At 39.9% G+C, this 26,921-nt stretch overlaps 1 protein-coding gene across 5 annotated transcripts in view; it reads right to left on the bottom strand.

Moving 5' to 3' along the window:
- Window positions 1-26,921, bottom strand: part of DPYD (dihydropyrimidine dehydrogenase) — a 359,733-nt gene that overhangs the window by 175,268 nt on the left and 157,544 nt on the right. For all 5 annotated transcript variants that reach the window (XM_048312842.1, XM_048312844.1, XM_048312846.1 and 2 more), the window contains 3 exons: window positions 17,846-17,953; window positions 14,667-14,836; window positions 12,821-13,031 (listed from right to left, as the gene is read on the bottom strand). In XM_048312842.1, coding sequence (XP_048168799.1) covers window positions 12,821-13,031; window positions 14,667-14,836; window positions 17,846-17,953 — 489 coding nt within the window. The remainder of the gene's footprint in view (window positions 1-12,820; window positions 13,032-14,666; window positions 14,837-17,845; window positions 17,954-26,921) is intronic.

Raw genomic sequence — 26,921 nt, 5'->3', positions numbered from 1 at the left:
TCTCCAATACAAAGGGCAAAGTCAGGGTACTGTCCCAGCACACGCCCCAGTACAGAGCAAGCTTCAAATGCAGCTTTCCTGTGCATCGCAGTGATGGGATTTCCTCCAAGGCTCTGTGTCTCCTTTCACCTCCAAATCAGATATTAGGAGTGTATTTCAAAGTGGAGGCTGTGCATAATCAGGAGCAAAATTATTAAACCAGAAGCAAGGTACAATCATTGTCACCTACTTGTCCCACCTATGCTCTCCTCCTCATCCTTGGCATTTACAAACACATCGAGAGGACTCAAATTCAAAAACCGTTTTTGCAACTTGTTCAGAAGCCTGAGTCACAGAAGACAGTTTTAAGCTGCAAGACTGTAGCAGATTTTCTACCAGAAGTATTTAATCTATCTGCAAGACCTATTGCTTGCACAATCTCTTCCACCTGGCATATACATGTGCCTTGACAAAAAAAGTATTTGGGTAGCAACAAACTCAAAAACTTAAGAAATTATTTCCTATAAAAATATCTAAATTATTGAAAGATCACATGAAACACAACCGTTAGAGTGAGACATTTTTGTCTGGAAAATGAGGGGTTTGGTTTGGTTGGGTTTGGGCTTTCTCTGTTTGTGTGGGTTTTTTTAAAGGACAGAGTTGGCTGATAGCAGTTTTATTAAAAATCCTTCAGAAATCAATACATTAACTTTCTCTTTGTGCCTCAGACTGTTTGTACTTCAAGAAAGCTTTTGATCATCTTACATTTGTCATATATAAGATAACTTATTACATGCAGTTGTACTGTCTCAGCATGTGATCTAGACAACCCTCACAACTTAAATATGTACAGGCTTGTAAGGACATGTTTGGAAAAAAACAGAGGAGAACTTGGTACTGCAGGATTTGGTAGTGGGGATTTAATAGATGACTTATGTCTCTCTGAGACAGGACTGAACCACAGTAAAGGTGTCTGAGGACAACATGCTGTCGAAAAGGTAGTTTTTCAGACAAAATGATGTAAAACTGGAAGTTCTGACTACTTATTTCATCTTGTGGAAAAATAGGGTATTACCTCTGTTATCCTGGATCTATTACATTTCTCAAATCTCTTTGAATTGCTTTGTTCTAAAATAGCTGTCTGGACATAATTATACCAAAAGCTTTTTGAATGTGAAGAATGCCCAACATATGTTCACCTGAAACAGCTCTCTCTCCAGGCCTGGGGATTTGTCTGCCTGATCAGTATTTTTAAAATTGAGAAAGAACATTTCCCTGGTGGCAAGGTTGACATGGCATCCAACTGCTATTTCTTTCTGTCTTTCTCATAATCTCCAAGATTTAGGTTATATAAAAAAAAAGGGCACGGTTCAACAGCATTTTATATAAGAGTTCCTAACATCCTCACAATTTGGATCTGATACCTGGTGCAACTGAGAGGCTGAAGGGGCCACCTCCTAGACTACCTGCACAAAGAAGGGGAGAACTTTGGTCTTCACAAAGGGAAGTCCCTTCTCTGTCCCTGCAAGGGTGAGAGAGTGTCCAAGAGCCAAACATGAGCTTGAACTATTGGTTCTCTGAATTGGTGTTTGACACTGAACAACAAGCAAACCAGATATTTAATGTTTGGTGCACGATTTGGGACAGAGGTAAAGAATATCTTTTAAAACCTTCACCCTCACAGTTTCAGTCCTCAAAGTTTAAAACTAACATAGCTTTTCTCTTGAAAATTTAAACTACAATCCTGTGTTTATGCTGCCTTCTCCTCCACAGTCTAGTGAGACATTATATATCATTTGAAAAGATCCTTCTGGATGAAAGACAACATACAATTTAATTATTCTACTGCTATCAAGTAATACTAACACAAATAACACCAAACAAAAGAACAGTGCTGAATATATTTTCCAAATTTGCTATATTCACAGAGCAAACAAACACAAATGGAAACACAGCAGCAAATTATAGCATTTGCAAAAGCAATATTAAAATATAAGTGAATACAGAAAAAATATTTTAATTAACAAAACAAATCAAATGGAAAAGATTCCTCAAATAAAGCTTTAAAAGTGAGTCTCTGTGTGACTGCCATGACTAATTATGCATCCATGTAATGTGTGTTCAATTTGGGCTTATTTAAATAGCAGAAATGCTCATTAGCTGCAGTATATCTGTGAAGCTTCAATAAACAGTTTAATGGTTTTTATGTTTAACCAATTTTGTAAGTTCCTATAATTTTAGCTTTAGTAGCTCATTAATGTTACTTTTGATATCCATCTTACGGAATTCCTTTAAAGTGAATAGTAGCATTACTTCTGAAAAATACAAATATACTGTAACTTTCTGATTCTAAAATGTATAATTACAGCTGTCACATGCACTAACAGATTAACTGCTGACACTGCCCAGTCTAAATGCCCAGCAAATAAAGAAAGGCACGATCATGCTTCCAACATTCTCTACCCCACTAGTGTACTGAACAGGATTAAAAAGTGGTTTGACTGGACAAAGCTGAGTCCAGCTACGCTGGGAAAGGGTCATCCTGCAAGCTGCTACTGACTTTGTTTTCTGTCACCAGCAAGTAAAAGTGTCTGATGTCTATCAGAGTTTCTGCCCTAAGTAAAAAGGGCTTTAGAAATCATCATGAAGCCACTTCTGGATATTGGAAATGGGTAATCATTTCAGCGTGTGCGTACCAGTTTGGCCAAATTTAGAAATATATCCTCTGAGAAAGGCAGGTCACCACCCCTCCCCCACCAGGTTCGGGAAAAAATAAATTTTCCTCAAAGGAAAATGAAAGAGATAAAAACTATTTATTTAACAAACACATGGGAAAAGGATAATAATGCTAAATAATAAAATCTCTCACTGTGGAGAAAAAACCTGGGAAAGTGTTAGAGTCCTCCCTTTGCTCGCCTCGGAGCTGGGACTTGGCCCAGGGCCAGGCCCTCTGCGCTCAGTGGAAAGTCCTCCCGATGTGCTCTGATATTGAAGCAGTCCAGTAGAAAAGGGAGAAAATCCGAAATTCCAGGGAAGGAAAAAAAGTTCAACTCTCAGTCTCTCTCCGGAGAAAAAGAAACTGAACTACTGGCCAAAACCGGGCAACCGCAAGCCAGGTGCCTCCTCCCTCCCCTGCTGCAGCTGGAAAGAAAAGTCCCTATCTCTGTGTGACCTTGAACAAGCTGCAAACTGCTTTGAAAAATTTTTGCTCAGTTTTTCCTTCCTCCTCTCAGGCTCAGTTTAAAGGCATAAAAAGGCATAAAAATTAATTCCTGGGCACAGGGCAGCGATATGGGATACACATCATAAAGTCACCCCAAGACATTCCACCCCTTATCCCATATCGTTGACTCAATGCCCAAACTAATATATTCTAACTCTACACACACACCCCAGTACATACATATATACGTACAGCTATGTACAGACAGTGACAGTGACACTCAGCAAGCAGCGGTACACAGGCATTTCACATTACAGGTGGTTTTCACCCAACAATCAGATCTCCCTGTGGTACACAACGTGTTGTTCCATCTTTCTGCATTACCCACCATGTGCAACCAGGTCCCTGAGCAAAGACAACCCCACAGATGGGTTTGTCTGTACTCAAGGTGGAATTAACCCAAACAGTCTTTCCTAACAGACCTCTGACATGCACTACTGGGACCTTATCTCCATCTACTGTATGCAGGGATTCAGATTGGGCTGGACCAGCTCTATTGGTGGAACCTCAGGTGTTAACTAACCAGGTGGCCTTTGCCAGATGCTGCTCCCAATTTTTCAAAGTTCCCCCACCTAGTGCCTTCAGGGTGGTTTTCAACAATCCATTGCACTGTTCCACTTTGCCTGCAGCTGGTGCATGGTAAGGGATGTGGTACACCCACTCAATGCCATGTTCTCTAGCCCAGGTGTTTATAAGGCCGTTCTTGAAATGAGTCCCATTGTCAGATTCACTTCTCTTAGGGGTACCATGTCTCCAAAGGACTTGCTTTTCCAGGCCCAGGATGGTGCTCCGGGCACTAGCATGAGGCACAGGGTAGGTCTCCAGCCATCCTGTGGTGGCTTCTACCATTGTGAGCACATAGCGCTTGCCTTGGCGGGTTTGAGGCAGTGTGATGTAATCAATCTGCCAGGCCTCCCCATACTTGTATTTGGACCATCGCCCACCGTACCACAGAGGCTTCACCCGCTTGGCCTGCTTGATCGCAGCGCATGTCTCACAATCATGGATCACCTGGGAGATACTGTCCATGGTTAGATCCACCCCTCGGTCTCGTGTGCCCACTTATAGGTGGCATCTCTGCCTTGATGACCCTGAGGCACCATGGGCCCATCGAGCTAAGAACAACTCTCCTTTATGTTTCCAATCCAAGTCTATCTGTGACACTTCTATCTTTGCAGCCTGATCTACCTGTTTGTTGTTTTGGTGTTCCTCATTAGCCCTACTCTTGGGGACATGGGCATCTACATGGCGGACTTTCACAACTAGCTTTCTTACTTGGGCAGCGATGTCTTTCCACTCTTCAGCAGCCCAGATTGGTTTTCCCCTACTCTGTCAACTAGCTTTTTCCCATTTTTCCAGCCATCCCCACAGAGCATTGGCTTCCATCCATGAATCAGTGTAGAGGTAGAGCTTTGGCCACTTCTCTCTTTCAGCAATGTCCAGGGCTAGTTGAACAGCTTTGAGTTCAGCGAGTTGGCTTGATCCACCTTCTCCTTCAGTAGCTTCTGCAACCTGTCATGTGGGACTCCATATGGCTGCTTTCCACTTTTGTTTCATCCCTACGATGCGACAAAAACCGCCAGTGAAAAGAGCGTAGCGTGTGTCTTCTGATGGCAGTTGGTTGTACGGTGAAGCTTCTTCAGCACGTGTCACTTGTTCTTGTTCCTCTTCATCAGTGAGACCAAAGTTTTCACCTTCAGGCCAATTTGTGATTATTTCCAAAATCCCAGGGCGATTCAGTTTTCCGATATGGGTGCGCTGTGTGATGAGAGCAATCCATTTGCTCCATGTGGCATTGGTGGCATGGTGGATAGAGGGAACCTTTGCTTTGAATATCCACCCCAGCACCGGTAGACGGGGTGCCAGGAGGAGTTGTGCTTCAGTGCCATTACCTCTGAGGCGGCTTGGATTCCTTCATAGGCTGCCAAGATTTCCTTCTCTGTTGGGGTGTAGTTGGCTTCAGACCCTCTGTAGCATCGGCTCCAAAATCCCAGTCATCGACCTTGAGTCTCACCAGACACCTTCTGCCAAAGGCTCCAGGACAGACCATGGCTCCTGGCTGCAGAGTAGAGCACATTCTTCACTTCGGGTCCTGTCCTGACTGGGCCAAGGGCTACTGCATGAGCGATTTCCTGCTTGATCTGGGCAAAAGCTTGTTGCTGTTCAGGGCCCCAATAGAAATCGTTCTCCTTGCAGGAAACCAGGTAAAGAGGATTCACAATCTGGCTATACTCAGGAATATGCATCCGCCAAAAGCCTATGGCACCTAGGAAAGCTTGCGTCTCCTTCTTGTTGGTTGGTGAAGACATTGCTGTGATCTTATTGACGACCTCGGTGGGAATCTGATGTCGCCCATCTTGCCACTTTACTCCCAGGAACTGGATCTCTTGAACAGGTCCCTTGACTTTGCTCTTCTTGATGTCAAAACCGGCTTCCAGGAGAATTTGGATGATTTTCTCTCCTTTCTCAAATACTTCTGTTTCGGTGTTCCGCCACACAATGATATCATCGATGTACTGCAGATGTTCTGGAGCCTCACCCTTTTCTAGTGCAGTCTGGATTAGTCCATGACAAATGGTGGGACTGTGCTTCCACCCCTGGGGCAGTCGGTTCCAGGTGTACTGCACACCCCTCCAGGTGAAAGCAAACTGAGGCCTGCACTCCGCTGCCAGAGGAATGGAGAAAAATGTATTAGCAATGTCAATAGTGGCGTACCACTTTGCTGCTTTGGACTCCAGCTCGTACTGGAGCTCCAACATGCCCGGCACGGCAGCGCTCAGCGGTGGAGTCACTTCATTCAAGGCACGATAGTCCACAGTCAATCTCCATTCCCCGTCAGACTTGCACACAGGCCAGATGGGACTGTTGAAAGGTGAGTGGGTCTTGCTGACCACCCCTTGACTCTCCAGCTCGCGGATCATCTTGTGGATGGGGATCACAGCATCTCGATTTGTCCGGTACTGTTGGCGATGCACTGTTGAGGTGGCAGTTGGTACTCTTTGTTCTTCCACCTTCGGAAGGCCCACTGCAGATAGGTTCTCTGATAGTCCAGGCAAAGTGTTCAGTTGCTTAATGCCCTCTATCTCCACAGCAGCTATTCCAAAAGCCCACTTGAGTCCCTTTGGGTCTCTGAAATACCCGTTTCGGAGGAAGTCTATGCCCAAACGGGGCCTCTGGGCCAGTCCCAATGAGATGCTTCTTCCACTCATTTCCGGTCAGGCTCACCTCAGCTTCCACCAAGGTCAAATCTTGTGATCCACCTGTTGCACCAGCAATAGAAACAGATTCTACACCCACGTGTTGCTATGGGATTATTGTACACTGCGCACCAGTGTCAACCAAGGCATCCTATTTTTGTGGTTCTGATGTACCAGGCCGACGAATCCACAGAGTCAAAAAAACACGGTTCTCCCTGACCTCTACCTGGCTAGCAGCAGGGCCCCTCTATGCCTAGTTATCCTTCTTTCCCTGGGCCTGCATCTTAGAGGTTCCTTCATGGGAATCGGACATGTCATCGTCTTTTCCATCATTTCCGGCAGTTTGGCTACAGGCAACTGGAGCTACTTCCTTTTTGGTAGAACTTCCTTTCTGCGACTTGTGCTCCTTCAATTCACGCACTTGTGCTGCCAAAGCAGAAGTAGATTGTCCACCCCACTTCCTCATGTTTTCCCCACTGTCACACAGCAAATCCCACAGCTCACTTCGTGGAACGTACTTTCTCTCTTGGGAACGTCCGCATTTGGTATCGGAATCTCTGATCTGTACCACTGAGATTTGGAGAAGGCCCTCTTTGATCTCCTTCTTAATCTCCTGGAGACTCTTCTCCATCTTATCTTCCATTTTCTGCACACGTGTTTCCACAGCTGCGATTTTTGCATGTGTTGGGCCATGTACAGAGTCTGCATATGCTCGGAGCTTCACTGCCATATCCTGCATGGTCTCATTCGCACCATAGTTCGGTTTCATTATTGCTAAAGCAGAAGTGTATTCTTGTGGCCCAAGTCATATGAGTTTTCGCCACATGAATGGATTAACTCTGACCCGGTCTGGACTCCTCAATCCTGGGTCATCTGTGAAGACAATCTCTACCACCCCTAGTTCTCTCAGGCACTGGATCCCTTGTTCTGTGGTCTTCCACGGGGTTTGCTGCATGTAGAGACCATCTCTGCACATTTATGTTTCAATCATGCCTGTCAAAACCCATCTCCAGACACTGGCAGAGTCAGCCCCCCCTTATCATCGCTTGGTCGATCACTGGATCTTGTGACAGGGATCCCAAATGCCTTGCTTCAGCACCGTCCAGCATCACATCATCACCTGCCGCATCCCAAATACGGACCATCCAACTTAGTATGGATTCATCAGACCTTCGGGTGTAGTCCTTTCTTAGGCTGTGAAGGTCCTTTATGGACATGGACTCAGTAATGGTTTCTGTGCCTGAGTCAGTTGGTGGTTTTGAGGTTCCTTCCCCTGCATTATCCTCATCTTTCACTGGGCGATCAGTTTTGGTTGTGTGTTTTCTCCTGGTGACAGGAGCCACTGTCAATGGCTTAGACTCTCCATCTGGTTTGGGCTTGCCGTCTGGTGTGGCTGCAGTCTGAGTGACTGGGGTGTCTGCAGGCTTTGCTGATTTATCTTCCTGCCTCTCTACCATTACCTGCTGCAGTGTGCGATAGGCATATGCCAAAGCCCAACATATTGCAAGGAGCTTGTTCTCATTAGAATTGTCATTGTATTTCTCTTTCAGATATTTCACCACCTCAGCTGGTTTCTGAACTTGTTCAAGGGGGAAAGTGTGAAACACAGTGTGGAACTGCTGCACCCAAACTCCTTCAATAAATCTATTTGTGGAGAAAAATCCTATTCCAAATCACTCAGCAGGAAAACTCCTACCTATTTCAATACGAATCTTTTGAATGTATATAAATTTCAGTTTTACATAAAAATTATTTTTACAAATCTGATGACTTAAAGCCTGTTGGTGTGAGGCAGATGCTGTGCTACCACAGAGATGCCAGGGCATTCCCAGCTGGGGTATCACAGCCTCTCTTCCTCCCCTTTACTCTCATTAGATAGTCAAGGCTTCAGTGCTCTGCAGTCAAAGCTACCCAGTGGTCTGAGCAGGCTGTACAAAGAAACTCAACACTCCTTCCAGGTTCTGGAACTCCTGGTTTCTGTGCCATTTGAAGTTCTATAACTAAACTAAAATCTTTTCCACTTATGAGGTCAGAGCTCTGCAAACCTTTTTTCCTTTGTTCCCTAGAAAATGCTTCTCAAACTGTAGAAATAAAAATTAAGTAGGAGTGGGTTAAAGAATAAAATTGTAAACAACTTGGGAAAAGTTATCTTTACTGTATGTTGAACTATTCTAGGGGAGCAGTAAGCTGCTGCAGTTTCCAAGCAAGATGACAGTTGTACTAAAAGTAAAAGCAAAATATCTGAAAGTTGTGACTGATTCCTGGAATTAAGAAATAAAGTTTTGCTCTTCAGTCACGATGCAAGAGCTAGCTACTACCAACATTTTCATAAATCATATTTTGGTTCACAAATAACTTACTATTTCTGGGGTTTTTTTACAAAGGCGGTACTTGGAGTTTTCTTGGATATTTTTGCATTTCTCTTTTTTGCCTCTCCAGGAAAATAAAATAGACATTATCATGCTAAGATTCAGTGTTCTGGTTACATGGGAATTCTTCCTCTTTACTGCTGCCTGATAAACAGAGCATCAAACTAAACTTAGGTTGCCAGTTCCCTATTCTGGCTTACTCCCTTGTTCTGCAATGAATTTTGTAGTGCATTTTGAGCGCTATTTTCCATACTTTCTCCACGGTTCTCCTTGGAAATTCATGAAAATAAATCAGAACAAGGGCATTTGTTCCAAAATTTTGCAGTCCATTATTTATTTACCACATTATTGATTTACCACGTGAGGTTCTAGAAAACCTTCCAAAACCCCTAAAAACAGGGTTTTAAAAACAACACCAAAAAAATTTTCCAAAATTCTCAGTCAATCAATGCCACTATCACAGTAGTTAATGAATGTCTCAAAAAAATCGTTCCCTTTGCTAATCAGAAGGAAATAGATTAGAAAAGGGTTATTCAAAGTTCAGACTTTAAAACCAAGTGGATTGGTGTTAAGTAGGATGTAGAGGCTGAAAACAGTGTGAGGGAGTACACAGAACTGCAATTGTATATGTTGAGTTGCAATTTGGAATGGTGACAGAAGGTATTTCAGTAATTCACTAATACATTTTAGGTCTTAAAAATAACAAACCGCAAAAAAGCAGGAACCGGAGGAAAAGTACAAAATTCCTCTCACAGCTCTTTAATTTTGTGGGTCAGTTATGATGGCTTGAAGGCTCTGGTAAGCTTTGCAGTTAAAATAAAGCAGCTTGTACTTGCAAAAAAATTTTTTTCAAGAAGCAAAACATTTTTCTTATTCCATCTGCAGTAGTTGGATTTGAACAATTTGTTGGGCTGTTCTACTGGTTTTAGTAAAATGGTAACCTTCTTAAAACAGTCTAGAAGGCACCTTCCCTGTTTTGTCTATAAGCAACTTCAGGAGCATAAAATGAACCTAGGAGTCAGTTTTTTTAAGTGATGCATTTATATGATTACCAATGGGAGGATGAATAACCACTAGAACTGCTGCTTAAAAACACAATCGACATTTATTTTAAAGAAACAAAAATGACTAAATACCTATTGTGAATGCATGGAATCTCATTTGCAGATTTAATAGTTACCATGCAAAAATAGGAAACATCTTGTTGAGGATAATAGACTAGATAAAACTTTCTAACCTTTGAGCTATTTCTGCTCAGTCACCCACACACTTATGGCTCCTCATAAAACTTTCAAACATGAGCATCAAAGCTGCCCTGAACACTTTGTTGAACTGGGGCTAAGTCTAATTTTAATCGCTTTCGTTTTGACAGTATTTTCTTTATTCTTGTATCAGTAGAACCAGCATTCATAGGACATAACCTGCTGTCTTAGCCCATACCAATACTGCATCTGCAGTTCCCCCAGGTGCCTTACGAATTAGATCAATTAATAGAGCTCTTTGTATGAGCAGCAATTAACATGTTTATTCAACCTGCACCTGAGTCACCCAGTCACAGAATAATTGAGACTAGAAGGGCCCTCTGGAGGTTGCCTAGTCCATTCCATTCAAAGTTAGATCAAGATCCAAGTCAAATCAGTTTGCTCATGGCATTGTCCAGATTTGAATACCTCCAGTATTTTCATCTCCATTTTTTGATGGAGAATACCTGAATATTTTCATCTCTTGAACACAGAATTGTGCTTCATTTAGAAAAAACAATGAACCACACAGACAAAAAACCACAACAAAGCACTAAGAAGACAAGATGTTTTGGTGTTGTGTTTTTTTCTTTTTCATTTCTTTTTGTTACATACACTGAGGTAGTCTGGAGTTTTGGTTGTAATCCAGCTCAATGGTGAAAAGAAAATCTGACTTCCATTAAGACAGCTTAAAAAAAAAAAAAAAATACTTAAAAGCAACTGAAATGGTATGGTCAAAATAAGCACTTTATGCACTCAAGTCTTAGTTTCTTTTCACTTTCACAACATCCAAAACAAATGACTTGCATTTTTCCTTTTTGATTGCTTTTCTAACAGCAGTTTCACCCAATATACAGCGTGAAACTGAGGTGTTTTGCTCACCCCCAAAGTAAATTACTCTCTTCTCTCATGATCAGCTCACTGCATGACTTTGTTCCCCTCCCATTTTATGTTCCTATTTAAAAACCTCTCAACAATTAATTTAGACTTTGAATGCACCCTAGGAAATACAAGACCGGCACAGTATTATGGCTAAGCAACACAGTAAGTTCAGTCTTTTAACTGAGGTAATTTTTAATGTGGGAGAAAACAGAATCACTCCTGTATCATAGGGTCTATGAATCACAAAAAAATACACTGATTGCATAGGTTAATATTGATTTACCACATGAGGGTCTAGAAAACCTTCCAAAACCCTTAAACACAGGGTTTTAAAAACAACACCAAAAAAATTTTCCAAAATTCTCAGTCAATCAATGCCACTATCACAGTAGTTAATGAATCTCTTAAAAAAATCTTAAATCATCTTCTCCTTGCTTCCTGGAAATTAGACTGGGCCCTGAAGTATGACCCACACAAATGCCAGAGTCTTTCCACAGCAATACAGCTCCAAGAGGAATGGCAGTCTGTTCTCTCAAAGAAACACAGCCTGCACCTCCTGTGCCCTGTAGAGCAGGAGGTACTGGCAGGGCAGGAGGCAGCCCTGAGTAATCAGCACTGTACGTAGCTGGGTGCAGTTGCTATCTAGAAACAGCCTAGGATGCAGGAAACTATCCCAAAGCAATAGTAGCACACACAAGATAGGACTGCTCCTGGAATTCAATTCACATGTTCTTCAAAATACCAGGCTGATCCTTGTTTTTACCGTAGGAGAGGGTTTAGACTCTTCTCATGGTTGCATGATGGTTTACCATTCTATACAGCTGGATGTGGAGCAGGGAGTGCTGAGTACATCATTCAGGTTTAGAGCAGGCTTAGATCACTTTAGATTTACCTTTTTCCTTGACTGCAAAGATTCACAAAAGCACATTATGCTAGGAAATTTTGAATACCAAATTTTCTGGTCTTGCACAATCTGATGCACTTGCCAAGTCCTCTGTCAGAGCATTTATACCCAATGGACCATGACAACATGTCATGGGTTAATTGGCTGGCATGACCATGCCCTGGAGAGGCAGGCACATTGATTACTAAGACTTTCAGAACCTGCTAACCTACATGACCGTCTCCAAGCTGAAGATCTATTCATTTTATCAATGTGTCTTCTGCTGAGTCAGTGTTTTTAACTTTTGAGGCACATTCAATGTATTTGCCTGAACTCTAAGTCTAACCTAGTGTTAGAAGAGAACATTCTATAAATCTTGCTCAGTTCCCATGTTTTTAGCTGCATTGCATGTTCAACTCCCTGCTAAATGCAGACAATTCGTCCAATCTCTGAAATGTCATCAATGTGCCAATTTCTGCATCTTTAATACAAAATTAAGTAATTGCTAATTTTTAAGACTAAACCTTGTAAAGTGCAACTAAGAAATATTGTCTAAGAGAGAAGTCACAGTTTTCTCGTATATGCACAAGAAATAAGTAATACCCAGACCAGCTGAACCAGAATAATGAATGTTTCAATTCCTGTTTAATTTGTTAGATTAAAAAAAAAAAAAAAAGAGATCGCAGCGATCAGATCAGTTCAGCTTAAAGATGTAATATAATGAGTTTCTCTAGAGTTAATTAATGAGACCAGAAGAAATTCCCAAGAGTTTCTCTGAGATCCCACTTGCATTGAGAAGAAAAATATATGCTGGAACTGTACTTCTATGCTGAGTTCCAGCTCTACACAGCAATATGCAGAGAACTGCCTAGTTACCAGACCCTCAAGTTTTTTTCTAAAAGGTGTACCTGAAGGACAAATTCCCGTAAGAGGACCAGCAGTCACAAGCGGCGTAACCTCCACAAGAGCCATTTCACAAAACTGTCGAAGGACAGGACATGGCTGCAGCTAAAATAACAATCAGTATTTGCATTAGTTCGGGTTACCTTTATTGTCACTCAAAATGGAGCCAAAGGCACTGATCACCACATCGGCTTTCAGACGGACAACCTGATCCTCATCTTCTCTCCAGTTTCCATCACTGTCTTGTTCAGTTCGAACAAATTCCATAGCAACAATTTGTCCACCTTTAAGAACAACTTTCCGAGGAGAGAGGAAAGGCAGAAATTCACACTTCTCTTCTTTTGCAAGTTCCATCTGTAGAGTAGAAGCAATAAAATATATAACTTTAACTATGCTGTGTTTTCATAAAGAAAAACCCCAAACAAACCAACCAGAAAACATTTTTTGACTGAAGAGGCTACCATGGATTCTTCTATGGTAGAAATCAGCAGTGTCCAGTATGCACACAGTCAACTTACTGCCAGCTTCAGAGCCTCTCATGCTATTAAATCAAGCAGGGTCAGTAGGTAAATTTTCAAGGCAAATATTTCTCCAATATATTTTCTTATTGTTCCATTACTTTGCATATGTTTAACTCCTTTGAGGGCAAAAGACTTCACTTACGTAATTATCTGTGTGTTTTAAGAAATGGCATAGTATTAACTTAGTCCATGCCCAGATTTGTGTTTACTATGATTTTAAGATTTTTTAAAAAGCAACAGTTTTCTGAGTGACAATCCAGACTTAAGATCTTCTGAATCTCTGCTGTGGTAAAACTGCTTAAGTCAATTGCCTTCACAATATGACTGTCTCTATTTTACACCAGAACTTTTTTGAATGTGTAATATCCCACCCGACATGATTCTAGCATGGCTATTACTATATGAATCTGCTTTTATTTTACTGTTTTCAAGGCCCACTGCATGACTGGATGAGTACCAACATTGACAACTTTTAGAAATTTACCCAGGCTTCTACCAAAGATTTTGGTTCAGAGTGACAACTGATTATAGTAAGAATCTGAATAGCACATGAGTCTGTGCAATGTCTTCCATAATCCCACTGTGTCTAGAACTCTTGACTGAAGTGCAACAGAAGTAAATCATGCACCAAGAAATCCTCTGTTACTTTCTTTGCAGCTCCATTCCCCCTCGGGAAGATCTAAGGTGCCCACCTTCTTGAAACAGATGACCAACTACCATAAATCTTGTGATAAAGATGCATTAGATGGCCTGCTATCCTCAAGTATATAAAAGCATAATGTACCAAATACATGAAAACAGAAAAAGACCACCAAAATAAGAAAATATAATCCAAAAAAAACCTCCTGTAGTACATATAAATTGAAGAAGGAGAATCAGTTTCAAAATGTCCAGATGACCTGATAAATGCCGAAGTCCAAAGCCAAACTAAACATTAGACTAGATGCTGAAATATGTGATGAATATCATTGCTTCACTGTCACTGGCAGTGATTCAAAGCCAAAATCACAGTAAGTAATTTTTTTACCAGAAAGAAAGGAAAGGAAAGAAAGAAAACCTTTTATAGGCTCAAAAGGCAATATCAGAATCACTGAGATTGCTTAAACAACAGCCTGAAGGTATCATTCCAGGATCTAACCATGATCTGAAAAATTATCTGCAATCCTCTAGTGGCTGTTTGATTCCAAGATTAAAAATTTTAGCTCATTTTCTAATTTACAAGAAATTCTACCCCCTGCTTGCAAATGCACCTCTCTGACTTGTCAGGAAACAGATACAACAGTGGAAAATTATTTAAATAAAGAGTACACAAAGTGAGCCTCAGATCTTTAATAAACATTCATGCATTTTAGGAGCATTCTTATAAACACAACCTTTAGGAGATGTCTGTTAACTATCTATAGTACACTTTCAGGTCACATAGAAATAACCAAAATGCCTTCTTAGAAATGCTGCTATTCCATTTTACCTCTTCTGGGACAGCCCTGATATGAGTGAATCCCTTCCTGAAGACCACAAACACGCGACGAGCTCCGCAGCGCAGAGCAGATGTTGCACAGTCAAAAGCAGTGTCTCCTGCCCCAAGTACAATCACAGTTCCATGTATTGATGGCAACGGAGAGTGACAGGCACACATCCCTGAAAGATAAAAGGAAAACCCCATTTTCGAGTAGAGAAACCATTTCTGCATGACAGCTCAAAAGGTACTTGTACTCAAAGCAGTGTAAAATTGCATCTTACAGTTTCCAAGCATGGAGTGTCACTATCAAATTATTCTGCTCCACTGAAAGACAGTTTTATTCCTCCTTTTAAGATATGCTCATATACATAATTTCATAGTCAGTACTCTAAGCAGCTGCATCTTTTATTGAGGAAGAATTCAAATGACAACCTTTTTTTTAGGATTGTGGGTCCTGTCAGGTCGAAACTAGAATTGTGAGATCTTTTTATTCAAAAACTAAGTTTCTCTCTCATCAGATTCATTATCCTCCCAGTTAAAAAAAAACCAAAACCAAAACAAACAAAAAAAGATGACCAGTTGTTGATAGTTCTGTGTAATAGTGTACCAACATCAGTCCTCTCAGTCAGATTTCTATAAAGCACTGACACTGTTCTGGCTGTGACATGATTCTCAAAGGCTATTCAGCAGCTGAACATGAAGAGAAAGAATATTGTTACAATAATTCCTAGTTCTTCCATTGGAAGAAAATGTTTAACCTACAGTAGCTTTCTACAAATCATTTGTAAAAAGTTACATGGAGAAAATGACAACATTATGTGTTTATCATCTACAGCTTGTATTTGATGATTCAATTAAACTAGAAATACTTAAGTTAAACTGAACTGTGTCTGTTCCTTGGATGAGACTGCACTTTATCACATGTTTAAGTACAACTAACTGTTGATTAGGCAAATGGTTGCAACTTGAAAAAGAATGACATAAATAATACAAAGCTATATTCTCAACGAGCCCAGGACTGTTCCAGTCAGGAGGCACTAAGCTGGCCATTTACCTACTGGACTTTAACTCAAGTATCCTGCTACAGCAGATTTTCATATGTAATTGTGGAACACAAGTATTATTGAAGTAAACAATGCTTTTATTTAGACATACAAGCAGAGTGAGAAACAATACCTATTCTCTCTCCATTTGAAAAATGGTTAATGTATGAAAAATGCTATAATTTTCCCTCCCTATGTATATGGTGTTTATTTAATAGGATTCTTAGTCTAAAATTCTCTCTAAACTTTTCTCATTTATTTTTAATGAACTTAGTACTTCATACAAATTGAGCAGTGGAAAAAACACAAGTGAAGCAGGGGAATGGCAGCTCAGAGTGCCATTAGAGTAAGAGTCTAGAAGGGATCAGTCAGAGCAGCCCTCCTTGCTATTGGGAACACACTCCCAATGTAAATTCACATCTATGTATCTGCAAGGAGAACCCCTTTTGGAGGAAAGTATATTAACAAGTGGCATTCAGAATTAATAAGCAGGCAGAATATGTATTTTACCATGAACAAGTCTATTATGTCTATTATTTAGATAACTGTCATAGTGAAAAAAGGAGGATAGAGTAGGATGTAGTATATTTTATTTTAAAACTCCATGGCTTAGAGAGCAAAAGGTGGCTATAGCTACAGACAGACACTAGGAAAATTAAGTAAAAGAGACCATATTAATTAACAGACAACACCAAAGAGCTATCTATTACTGTCAATCAGAAAAGGTTAGTTCTTCCAAATTCATCCTTTTTCCCATTGTAGATTTAATATAAAAAAACCCATATCATCACATATGCTAGCAAATCAAGAGTGCTACTTTGCACTATTTTGAAAGATGTGGATCACATATAGATCGTCATGCAGACAGGTGACCTACAATACACAAGTGCTACATTGCTACATTCTGCTCCACAGAATTCTACAAAGTATTTTTAGTCAAATTGTTTCGAGAGAACTGTTTTGCAGAATTTACTTTTCCTTTGTTAATCTATGAATATGTTGCACTGCATATTCTCAATCTGTTTTATTTTTAAACATCTCTGTCTTCAAAAAGAAAACGCAAAACTCACCCTTTTCTCCGAAATCATTTAAGATTAGTTTGAGCTTAAGAAAACAGACAGAAACAAGCATTTGTTGAAAACAGCAGAGAGATGGGACAGATGGGATGCAGAATTTCACTTCTGAAATATTTTGCATTAAATGGAGTAATAAACTTTACTTTTATAAGCGGAATAATCTGCTACAGAATATATATTCCTCAAAAGTGTTTAAGAAAAATCTACTAAATAAGTGGGAAATCCTATATGATGCTAAAAGAAATTTTTGAATGCTCAAATGAAAATCAGTTTGTAGATAAAACAAGTTATATGAAGTCATACGTAAAATACCACATTCTGTCCTAAGTAAAAAGAAAAACTGTACATTAATTTCTCTTTTGCCTGAGAAATCTAGACCATGAAGAAATGTGGCATAGAAACCACATATTTGGGGCTTATGAGTTCATATTCAGGGACACTGAAAGCAGCTGCACTCCTTGGGGAGCAAATGCAGCCATCTCTGTGCTCAAAGAAAGATGTAAAACCATAAAACAAGACTGCATTTGGAGCAGTGAACTGAGCACCTTCTTATTAACTCTTGTCCTACTCCTGTTGTCCTGAGTCTTAGACTGTAAATTCATTGGGTAAGGAACAAGTGCCGATTTAAATGTGTCTGTAAAACCTGCAGCACGTGACTTGGGATCAAGTAAAAGAATTTATCAACAGTCTACAAATCAGCTGCTTATATAGGTCAGAAACACCTTCCTTAATATCAGATTCTTTTCAAGACCATCTTATATATGCTATTTTTTCAAGATACTTTATACAAATGTGAAGCTTTTGTCATCTTTTGAATATAACTCAAACTAACAAATATAACGTGTTAGGAGAAATTATTTGCCATACGTTTAGATTTGTATATATGATCATTTAGTTTATAATCTCTGGCACTAACTTTCCTGACCATGACAAGAGAAACCCCCATCCCAGACATATTCAGTGGAAGGTACTTTGTAACTGGATATGCTGCTGTGTAGACAGTTGGATATATTAATAACTGCCCATGACTTATTGAATGTGATTACAACAAGAACAGAGTATCACACACCTGGTTTACTTGCCATTGCTACCAGAGGTAAGAAGTCTTTAGATGTGTAGAATCCTTGATTCATTCTCAGTCCTTGGAATATACTGTCTCTGTTTGGTTCTGGCAAACCTGAAATAGATATTTTATGGCACACCAGAATTACACAGGAAATTTTAATGATCCATATATATTTTGAATTACACATACATTCTCAAAAACATCATCAATACAAGCACTTTTACAAACCCTTGGATGTTTCCAAAAGAGTATCACAAATGACCACATTTGTAGTCTGCAGCTTATATAACTGGTGATTGTTTAATAGTACAGGCACTTGAAAATCAGGTTATTGGATAATGTGTGTACTCATATAACTCGTAACAAAAATGCAGAGGGGAAAGGATTAGAGAGAACGGGTTGCAAAAGCAGGTAATACAAATGAGGCAGTAACAAACAGCTTAACTGATAAGGGGAAGAGGAAAAATAGCAGTGCTGTAGATCTGATCTGTGAGTACTTGTATGCCATCATTTTTTGCCATTCTTGATTATTTTCTCAAAACCTCAAAGTCTTGATTGGCTGACATTTATTCCTAGTTATTAAAAGCACACATTTAGACAGAATCTGTAGGATGCAGACAAGGATTTACTTCACAGCTATTAATAGCAACAAATACCTTTCAGTTAAAGGAAAGCAGCAAAAAGCATCTTCCAATTACCAAAGAACAACATCTCATTTCTGTGTGAATGGTTGGACAGCACAAAAAGCCAGCCCAGCTGACACACCAGTTAAACCATTTTACTCATGCAAATGCAATCAGGATATTTTCAACAGTCTCAACTTTCACATTTACATCTAAAACCCCAAAATATTATCAAAAGTATGTTAATTAATAATTAAATACTGAAATGAAGTAAATGTCAACAATTTTTCTAAGAAAATACACTAGAACTGAGGAATCCTCACAGCAAGCACGAAGAACTGGAGCATACAGAGCAATCTGTGTTCCCCCCATTCTCAGGCATGGGTGGCAGCAGAATAGTATTTCTCCTCTTTGAGACATACTGGTCTGGAAAATCCTAATAACAAAATGTTGGCATCTATAATAATGCAGGATTGCACGTTAAGGTGTGCTCTTCCAAGCAGGGAAGGTTTGGGGTCTTTTTGTATTAATTAAGTAGCAAAAATCTGTCTCATTACAGTGTACAACCAGAACTAAGTAATGAGAAGTCTTAGTACTTTTTCATGAGCTACCTATATGAAGGAAGTTTTTTAAAACCTCTAGAACTCTGAATGAAATTATTATAATTCTAGAAAAATAAAATACATTTTTAGATTTAATAGTTTCAGTGAAACAAAACAAAATACACTCTCAGTGAATTCAAAATGCTTACAAGCCAAAAAGCAAATAAAAAAATCCTGAAATTTGATCTATATTTATAAAGAAAATCATGACTCAGTTGCTGAATACCTGACTTTAAAACCAACACTGATCTATAGTTGGATATTGAGAAAAATAAGGTTAAAAAATACTAGCACATCCTGAACTTCAAGACCTTTGAATGCTGTACCTTCTGGGTAGACTGGAATTTCAGCTAATGAATAATGAATAATGGATATCTTAAGAGGCTGCCAGAAATTCTTAGTACAATATGTAAAATGCATTAAAGAAACTATTTTTAAAAGGGCATAGATTTTCCTCTATGTATATATTGCAAAATCATCTATGGAAAGAGTACCTCAGAAAAAGCTCTCAGTGACTGCCTGCAGGCAGAGGACTATTTCTATTGAGATATCCATAAACCAACTCAGAGGCCTCAGTCTACTCTTGGGAGAAACACTCTTGTCGTTAGTGAGATGTACAGCCTGCATTAAAGATAATTTCTTTTCTATCTAATGTGTATCTCCAAACCCAAGGAGAAACCCTCACAAATATTTTTTCCCCACTTATTTTGCTGCTTTTATCATCTCCTAATGAAAACTATTTGGTCTCTAACAGCATCAGTAATTTGGCTCCCATAGGCTGAATAAGGAGTATAATAAAGGGAATGTTCCAAAGTTCTCGGTCCAGGTTCATTACTAGTTTGGTATCACCGAAATCAAAGGAGTTGGATTAGAATGCCTTGGATTCAAAAACGTTTTGCCTGGCTGATATGACCAAACAACTGCCAAAGAGGTCGTCAATATAAATGGCATTAGCTAAATATTTATTTTACTATTTTCATTTTCGTGAAAACTCCCTGAAAAAGTTTTGTGATATTTACATTTGAAGGAAATGCAGGGGATTTCTTAGCACAGATTCAAGCCCTTTGCTAAGCACCTGCTGGAAGTTGTATTGTACTGGATTCTGATGCATCGCCTTTTGTTGTTTAGGATTTGCCACTGTAATGACTGCATTTACTTTTGTTAAAATAGAGAGACTGAGTACTTCTTAAAGCCACTAGGCAAGCTAAGAAAGAGGCAGACTGAGGCAGACAGAGAAAGAGATCAAGAACAGATAAGATTCACTTTAGAGACACCATTTCATAATAAACATCCACCCAACAGAAGTATGTTTTACAGAGAGATCAAATATTGATAAATAGCCAACAGTCTCTTGGGAGAGAGAATATTTAACGAAAAAACAGCTGTAGAGGAAAAACGCAGTTTTGAGCAAATGGTTTTAGAGAAGAAATAAAATTTAAAAAAAACCAGTCACCTAGGAAAGACACAATTTAGGTCAAAATAATGAACCAAGAGAAATACCCTTTGAAGATAAATCAGAGAGATCCTTTAGAAAAAGGGAATTCACACACTAATAGAAAATAGCCAAGAGCCACCAAAAAAAAAATGCTTAGAAAAATATGAGGTCTTTTCCCTGGCTTTTAGGCTGAAGCCAAGAAAGTCAATTGTCTGTTCTCTAAATCCACCTGCAAGCCATCTAAAAAGACTTTTTTATTTATTATTTGTTATTGATTGTTCTGAAACAATCTATCAGTATTCCATACTTCCTGTCTTTAAACCACCTATATCAAAATCTAGCGATAACAATTATTTCCTTCCCCTTCACTGACGAACAACTCCTTTGAAGGGCAACCAAGAGGAGGCAGCTTAGAAAGGCAGCTCCCCTGGTGATGTTTGGATGGCCTCTGCACACCCTCATACAAGCAGAGGGCTATGCTCAGCCCCTCATCTTCTGCAGCCAAAGCCCTGGACTTCCTCAAGCCTCAGCTCCTTTGCTTGCTGATAACAGGAAACAAGCTTCTGAAGCAACTGATATCCAAACCACGCAATGAAGCCTCATGGGCTGTGTAAAACTGCATTTACTAAGAATAGAGAAAGTAGAAATGTTGTGAAGATAACAGCTTGCATGACAGATCTAGTTCAACTTTGCAAAAGCTAACCTAGACAGTCCCAATCTGGGTCAGGTGCAGCATAGAAAGCAATTCATCTTGATTCCTGACCCTCTAGTTTGCTGTGCTCTGCCTTCCATCTGCAGGTGCTCCAGCTGCCTCTCAGTAGGCATCACAACTCGCTTTGCTTCTGTCCTTCATTTGGTCCCCACAACCCCTTCTTCAGTGTGCAATACCCCAGCACCAAAGTCTCTCCCAGTTATGCCACACCATATACTTTCCAAAGTCCTTAGCCCCTGTAATAGTGGCTTTGGAAAACACAGACTCTAACTTCCCATTTTTGTGTCCTTTATAGATACATATAAATATATACATGCACATATTAGAAAAAAACATCATCTGCCTCCTATCAAGATCTTGTACTCTCTGTTCTCACAGTACTGATGCATGTCAATTTTCTCCATGCACAGTGTCAAGCCCATTGTTTCCTTTTAAAGAAAATTTAGATACAATTCCCTAGTCCAGTTGAGATATGAATTGCTAAATGATTAGAGCAAATTTGTCAGATATACATGGCAATATACCAGAATGATGCATAGACAATGTAAGGGATTGGCTTGCACAACAGGGCACCAAGTCCACTCGGCTGCTGCACCAAGTAAATCCAGGCATGTCAACACATCAATCAGCTAAGCCTGCTACTACTGTAACTATGAGCCTGATCTGGAAAGGGAGACTAAAGCAAGAGTACAGGCACTGCACATCTATCTCCTATTTTGATCAAATCCCCTCTTCCCAGAAACAGCTATCCTTCTGAGCCTGAACCTACTGTTAGGATTACTTAAATCTGACATGGTTGGGCAAATTTGCAGTTTCAAATTAACTTCTCAACTGATCTTAATAACTGACATAGAAAATAAGCCCTTGTCCTTGATAAGGGCCAAATGTAGTTTACACTGGCAGCTGACTGAAAACACATCTCCAGACACACCAAAAAAAACCCCAAAAACCACCAAAAAAACCCAAAACAACAACAAAAAAAGGAGCTGAAGGTGAAGTGTAAATATTCAGTAGCCTACAGGGACAAAACTAACTAGAGCACTATTTTTTCCTGGTTTTCCTCCCATCGAACACTGAAAAATTTTGTTGTCTTCATTTTTAATTGTGATAATACTGAATTTTGCTGGTGAATGCAAACTATGTTTGAAAACACCATGAGTTACCTTTTAAAAGTGCAGACACTTACTTTGTACATTTTTTATATTCAGTCTTTCAAGTTTGTTTTGAAATGACATTGTGTCGCGGGTTCGGTTTGTAACCGGGCAGAAACACCAATTTAGTGTAGTGGTTTGGTCCAAAATACTCATTACTGTTTATCTGCTGTGAGATAAGAATTAGGAGAAATGCAAAACAGGCACCAAACTTGAAAGAATACAAAGAAGTTTATTAACAGACCTAAAAGAGGAAAAAAAATTATACCACCTTCAGAACTCTCCTCCTCCCCCCACCTTCCTCCCTTCTCCCACTGACAATGTAAAAAGACAACCCTTAAGATGTTCAGTCTGTTTACCACTTCCATAATAACCTTGTTCAGTCCATTTAGAAAGAGAAGTCTCTTCTTACTCATGCTATGAAAACATTATCACAACAAGACAGCCGCCCACTTCCAAATATTGTTCAGTCCATTTAGGAAGAGGAGTCTCTCTGCCTGCGTGTGAGTCCTTTCCCTCGACTTGCAGCTTTTCCCGCAACTGCTTTCGAGGGTCCACTCTTGAAGTTTTTTGGGGTACAATTTTAAGGTTGAGCCGTTCAGAAACAAAAAACAGAGGCCCTTCTCCTTCCCTGGGAGCAAAGGGTCTTCATCATCTTCATCGTTAGGACTATCTCTGGGAGCATCTCTAGGAACTGAGGTTTTCTCCTTTCCCATTTGGAGCAAAAGTCCTCATCTGGTTCATCTCTAGGGACTGAGGTTTTCTCCTTTCCCGTTTGGAGCAAAAGTCCTCATCTGGTGCATCTCTCCCTGTCCAAACTTCTCATGAAATTACAGCTGCGTCAGCATCTGCCTATCTCGGTGCAGGTGCTTTTGCTCACGAGCTGAACACTCCACCCCCCATATCTTCATGGAATTGCAACGGGATACTCTGATATATCATAGCTTCACAAGAGAATTTCAGCTTTAAGCATCTCCTCTCTCTCTTCCCTCAGGTTTTCAGCTCTTCACAGCAATAAAAAGGGTTAATCTCACCTCGGCCTTGGAGCTTTGCAGCTGGAATGTTGAATTTTTCTTATCGCAGTGGAGAGGGGGGAGAGCCGAGCCGCTCCGGCTGCCCACGGCAAGGCAGTGGGGGGGTTCCACGGCTGGAACAGGTCCATGGCTCCAGGATGGCCGTGGCCCCGCCCGGCCTGGCCCGAGCAGGGCCTGGCCCAAGCAGGGTCTGGCCGGGCCCGCTGGCCCCCACTCGGGGCCCGCAGCCACCTGTCCCAGCACCAGAAACGAGAGAGAGCTTGGAGGGGGAGTTTGCCTATTCTTAAATGTGGATCACAGAGGGGGTCACAACTTTAAGTGGCTTAGAGAATTGTCCATATTCAAACTGGCTGCTGATAGGTTCTATCAGTTCCCAGAGGAAACTGTAAGCACCCCTTAGCAAGGACATCCCTTCCGGGACTATGCTTGCTAACCTATGACACATTGCATTCATAAATTTATCCAAATTCAATCAAAAAAACCCCAAATAAAATGTGATTGACTGGCTATGCACATTCCTTTTTCTAACTTTTAAAACAAGGAAGCCAAATATCAAACCCCATTCACCAATTTATGGATTTTTTTTTTTAATATTCTCTTGCCATACACATCTGGAGCTAGAAAGTTAGAGGACAAGGACATCTTTCCACCTTTTACCATATCCATGCTTATGTTTCAGAGTTAAACCAGATTTCAAAAAATCACATTTACAAGGAAAACTCTTCTTCTGTCCTTCACAGCCTCCATTACAGGAAATCCTAGGACTGGGTGGAAAGCCTTTAACTGTCAGATAATGAGAATGAAGAGAAAAATCCATGAATCTCATACAAAACTGGAGAGAAGAAACAAAGGATTGATCACCTGAATATCTGCTCTGGTGGCAACGCAAGTCTTCTGAAATAATATCCAAGAGGCCAAGCCTAGACAAGCTGAGTCCCATCCTGCTCATCAGCATAAGAAACTTGAGCACAGTCTAGCAAGGAGGCAGCACAGATTCTGCACCAGCAGTTCCTCACCTTTGGCCAGGAATAGGCTATGCCCCTTCATGTGTCCTGGGCAAAGGAGCCATGGAAGGCTGATGGCCAGAGACTGATGTGAGTTTTAGAGAGGAAATGACATGGTCTGATAAATTAGTTTTGTTAACAAAGTTTGTTTAATTTTTTTAACTTTCTTAAAAGGATGCACTAAAGTAGATACAGAGCTAAGGTAATTGCCCTCTTAAGGTAAATTCTAAATCCACCATTTGTCTTCTGAAAGGGTCCTTTTGAATTAACAGAAAAGCACCATTTTTTCCCGTGACAAAGCACCATTTTGTCCCTGCCTTTTTACACACTGGGTGTTCCAACCTGCTCCTTGTGTTCCCATACAAAAATATTTCAGATGTAGCACGTCTGATGACATTAACACTTGCCCAGAGACTTGCAGCTACAGGTACCATATGGTTAGACTGTGACTACAAAGATACATGGCACACTGTAAAATCCAAGTGCATAAGCACTGCTTTAATATTTCTGAATGCTCTGATCTTCTTGAACAAGTCTTGTTTGTGGGCTGGGGAACTGGAGATCAAAATCTATGTATTTAAAACAGTTTTATTTAATGTCACACAATCCATGATATGTATAAATTGGACCATGAGTTTTAAGTATGTTGAAGTATTTTCTTGAACAATAACACTGAAACTGCACATAACTGTCAAATTTACAGTTTTACCTAGACATGATAGAAACTACTTGTATGCATTGGGACATCCTCTACCGATTTGTTTCTAAGAAGCCACATTCACTATATCCATACTGCTAACATTGCTGTCCATGGATCAATACTGCACACTTTAGAAATGAACTATATTGAAATGAATAATCCAAATATGGTAGTTAAGCTGTGCCACACAGCTGATTATACTAAACACACCACTACAACTCATGCTATGACATTCACCATGCATGGAACAGACAACCATTGATACCTAAAGAGCTACTCTCTCTACAGTTTTAAGGGTTTGATACTGGGCATCTAGTCTTTCAGAAAAGTTGCAAATACTCTGCAGTTGCTCAGCTTTTCTCAAGGTCAGTCCATCAGTGATTAACACTTTAGTAAATACTTTTGATGCTCGTATTTGTAAACAATCTCTCTCATTTTGCTGGAGATTTTTTTTATGGGGACAGCTTTGTTACTTCCTGTTGTGAGGTTCAATACAGTATGTTTTCTAGGTGCTTGATTTTTTTTGATTTTTTTGTTTGATATGTATGTTGATGGAGATAAGTGTTTTAATTACTTTTTTAATGTCTATGCTTTTGTATTTTCTCCCTCTCTCCCTTTATTTCCTGCTGTTGAGATTACTGCCTCATCTCCACAGCAGGTGGCTCCTTCAAATTTGTTTTCTCTGTAAGCCTGGTAGATTAATTTTGTAATATAACTGCTCCTTTTCTGTATTTTTTATTAATGATTTATTTTCATTGGAAGAGGTATGCTTGCAAGATTTTTAGGAGTAATTCCCTAATGATGGCTAAAGACCTCATTCATAGAAAATTAAAAGTAAAGGGAAAAAAGTAAAAGAACTACCCTAGGGTTAGTCTTCTCTTACCCTCTTAGAATGAACAGTGTGTAAAGCATATGTGAAAATACCCTTCACATCTACCAGTGTGAGCCATACACAGCTGCTGCAGTGCATTCTAAATTGAACACCTATATCCATACCATGGCTTTTAAAAACATCTGAATAAGTAGCTGAACCTGGAAGCAATGCAGTCTGTAGGTCTCACACCTTACTTTTTTGCTAAATTAGACACAGAGACAAGTGTATGAACTCTTGCAAATGGTATCAAAATAATAGGAATGAAGGAGTCAGATTATTTAGAACTAAATTTGGTTTTATAATCCAATTTCTCTTTGACTATCAATTGTCCAAACCCAGTTTAGAGGTAGCCAAAATTCACAGGAGCTAGACATCAGAAAGTGCAGATGGGAATCACAGGCAGAATTGAGAATCAATCCATGTGAGTGATGGAAATTAGGATTATGACAACACAATCAGTGTTGCCTGTCTGAGCATGGGATACAAAACACTGCAGCCTTGTGGTCTGCCCTTGCAACATTTAGTGATCCCACGATCAGATCAGACTGACATCTAATGTCGACCAAAGTGTCCAAAGGTGAACCATAACTCATTAGCCCCATCACATATAGACTCCACCCCAAATTTGATTTTATTGTAATCAGTCCAGCCTTAGACAAGGCTTTAGCCTACCCTCCACTGCCTACCTCCAGTCTTAATTGCTGTTTTTAATTTTATTATGGTCAACATACGGGACCTGCACTTTGAAATTTAATGGGGTAATACTCAAGCATGACTAAAATAATGTATTTTAATGAAAAAACATCTGTGTTTCAAGATGGTAAAACAAAGACCTGGAGAAATTATGTAATAATTGTTCAAATCTCAATATCTGGCTATTCAGGCAAGCACCATGAAGATTACGAACTCAAGGTTTTGAGCATTTATCCTCTAAGAGAACTCTT

This window comes from Corvus hawaiiensis, chromosome 9, assembly GCF_020740725.1.
Source record: "Corvus hawaiiensis isolate bCorHaw1 chromosome 9, bCorHaw1.pri.cur, whole genome shotgun sequence".
Lineage (NCBI taxonomy): Eukaryota > Metazoa > Chordata > Aves > Passeriformes > Corvidae > Corvus > Corvus hawaiiensis.
Note: the sequence above shows the minus strand (reverse complement) of the source record. Positions and strands in the feature narration are given on the sequence as shown.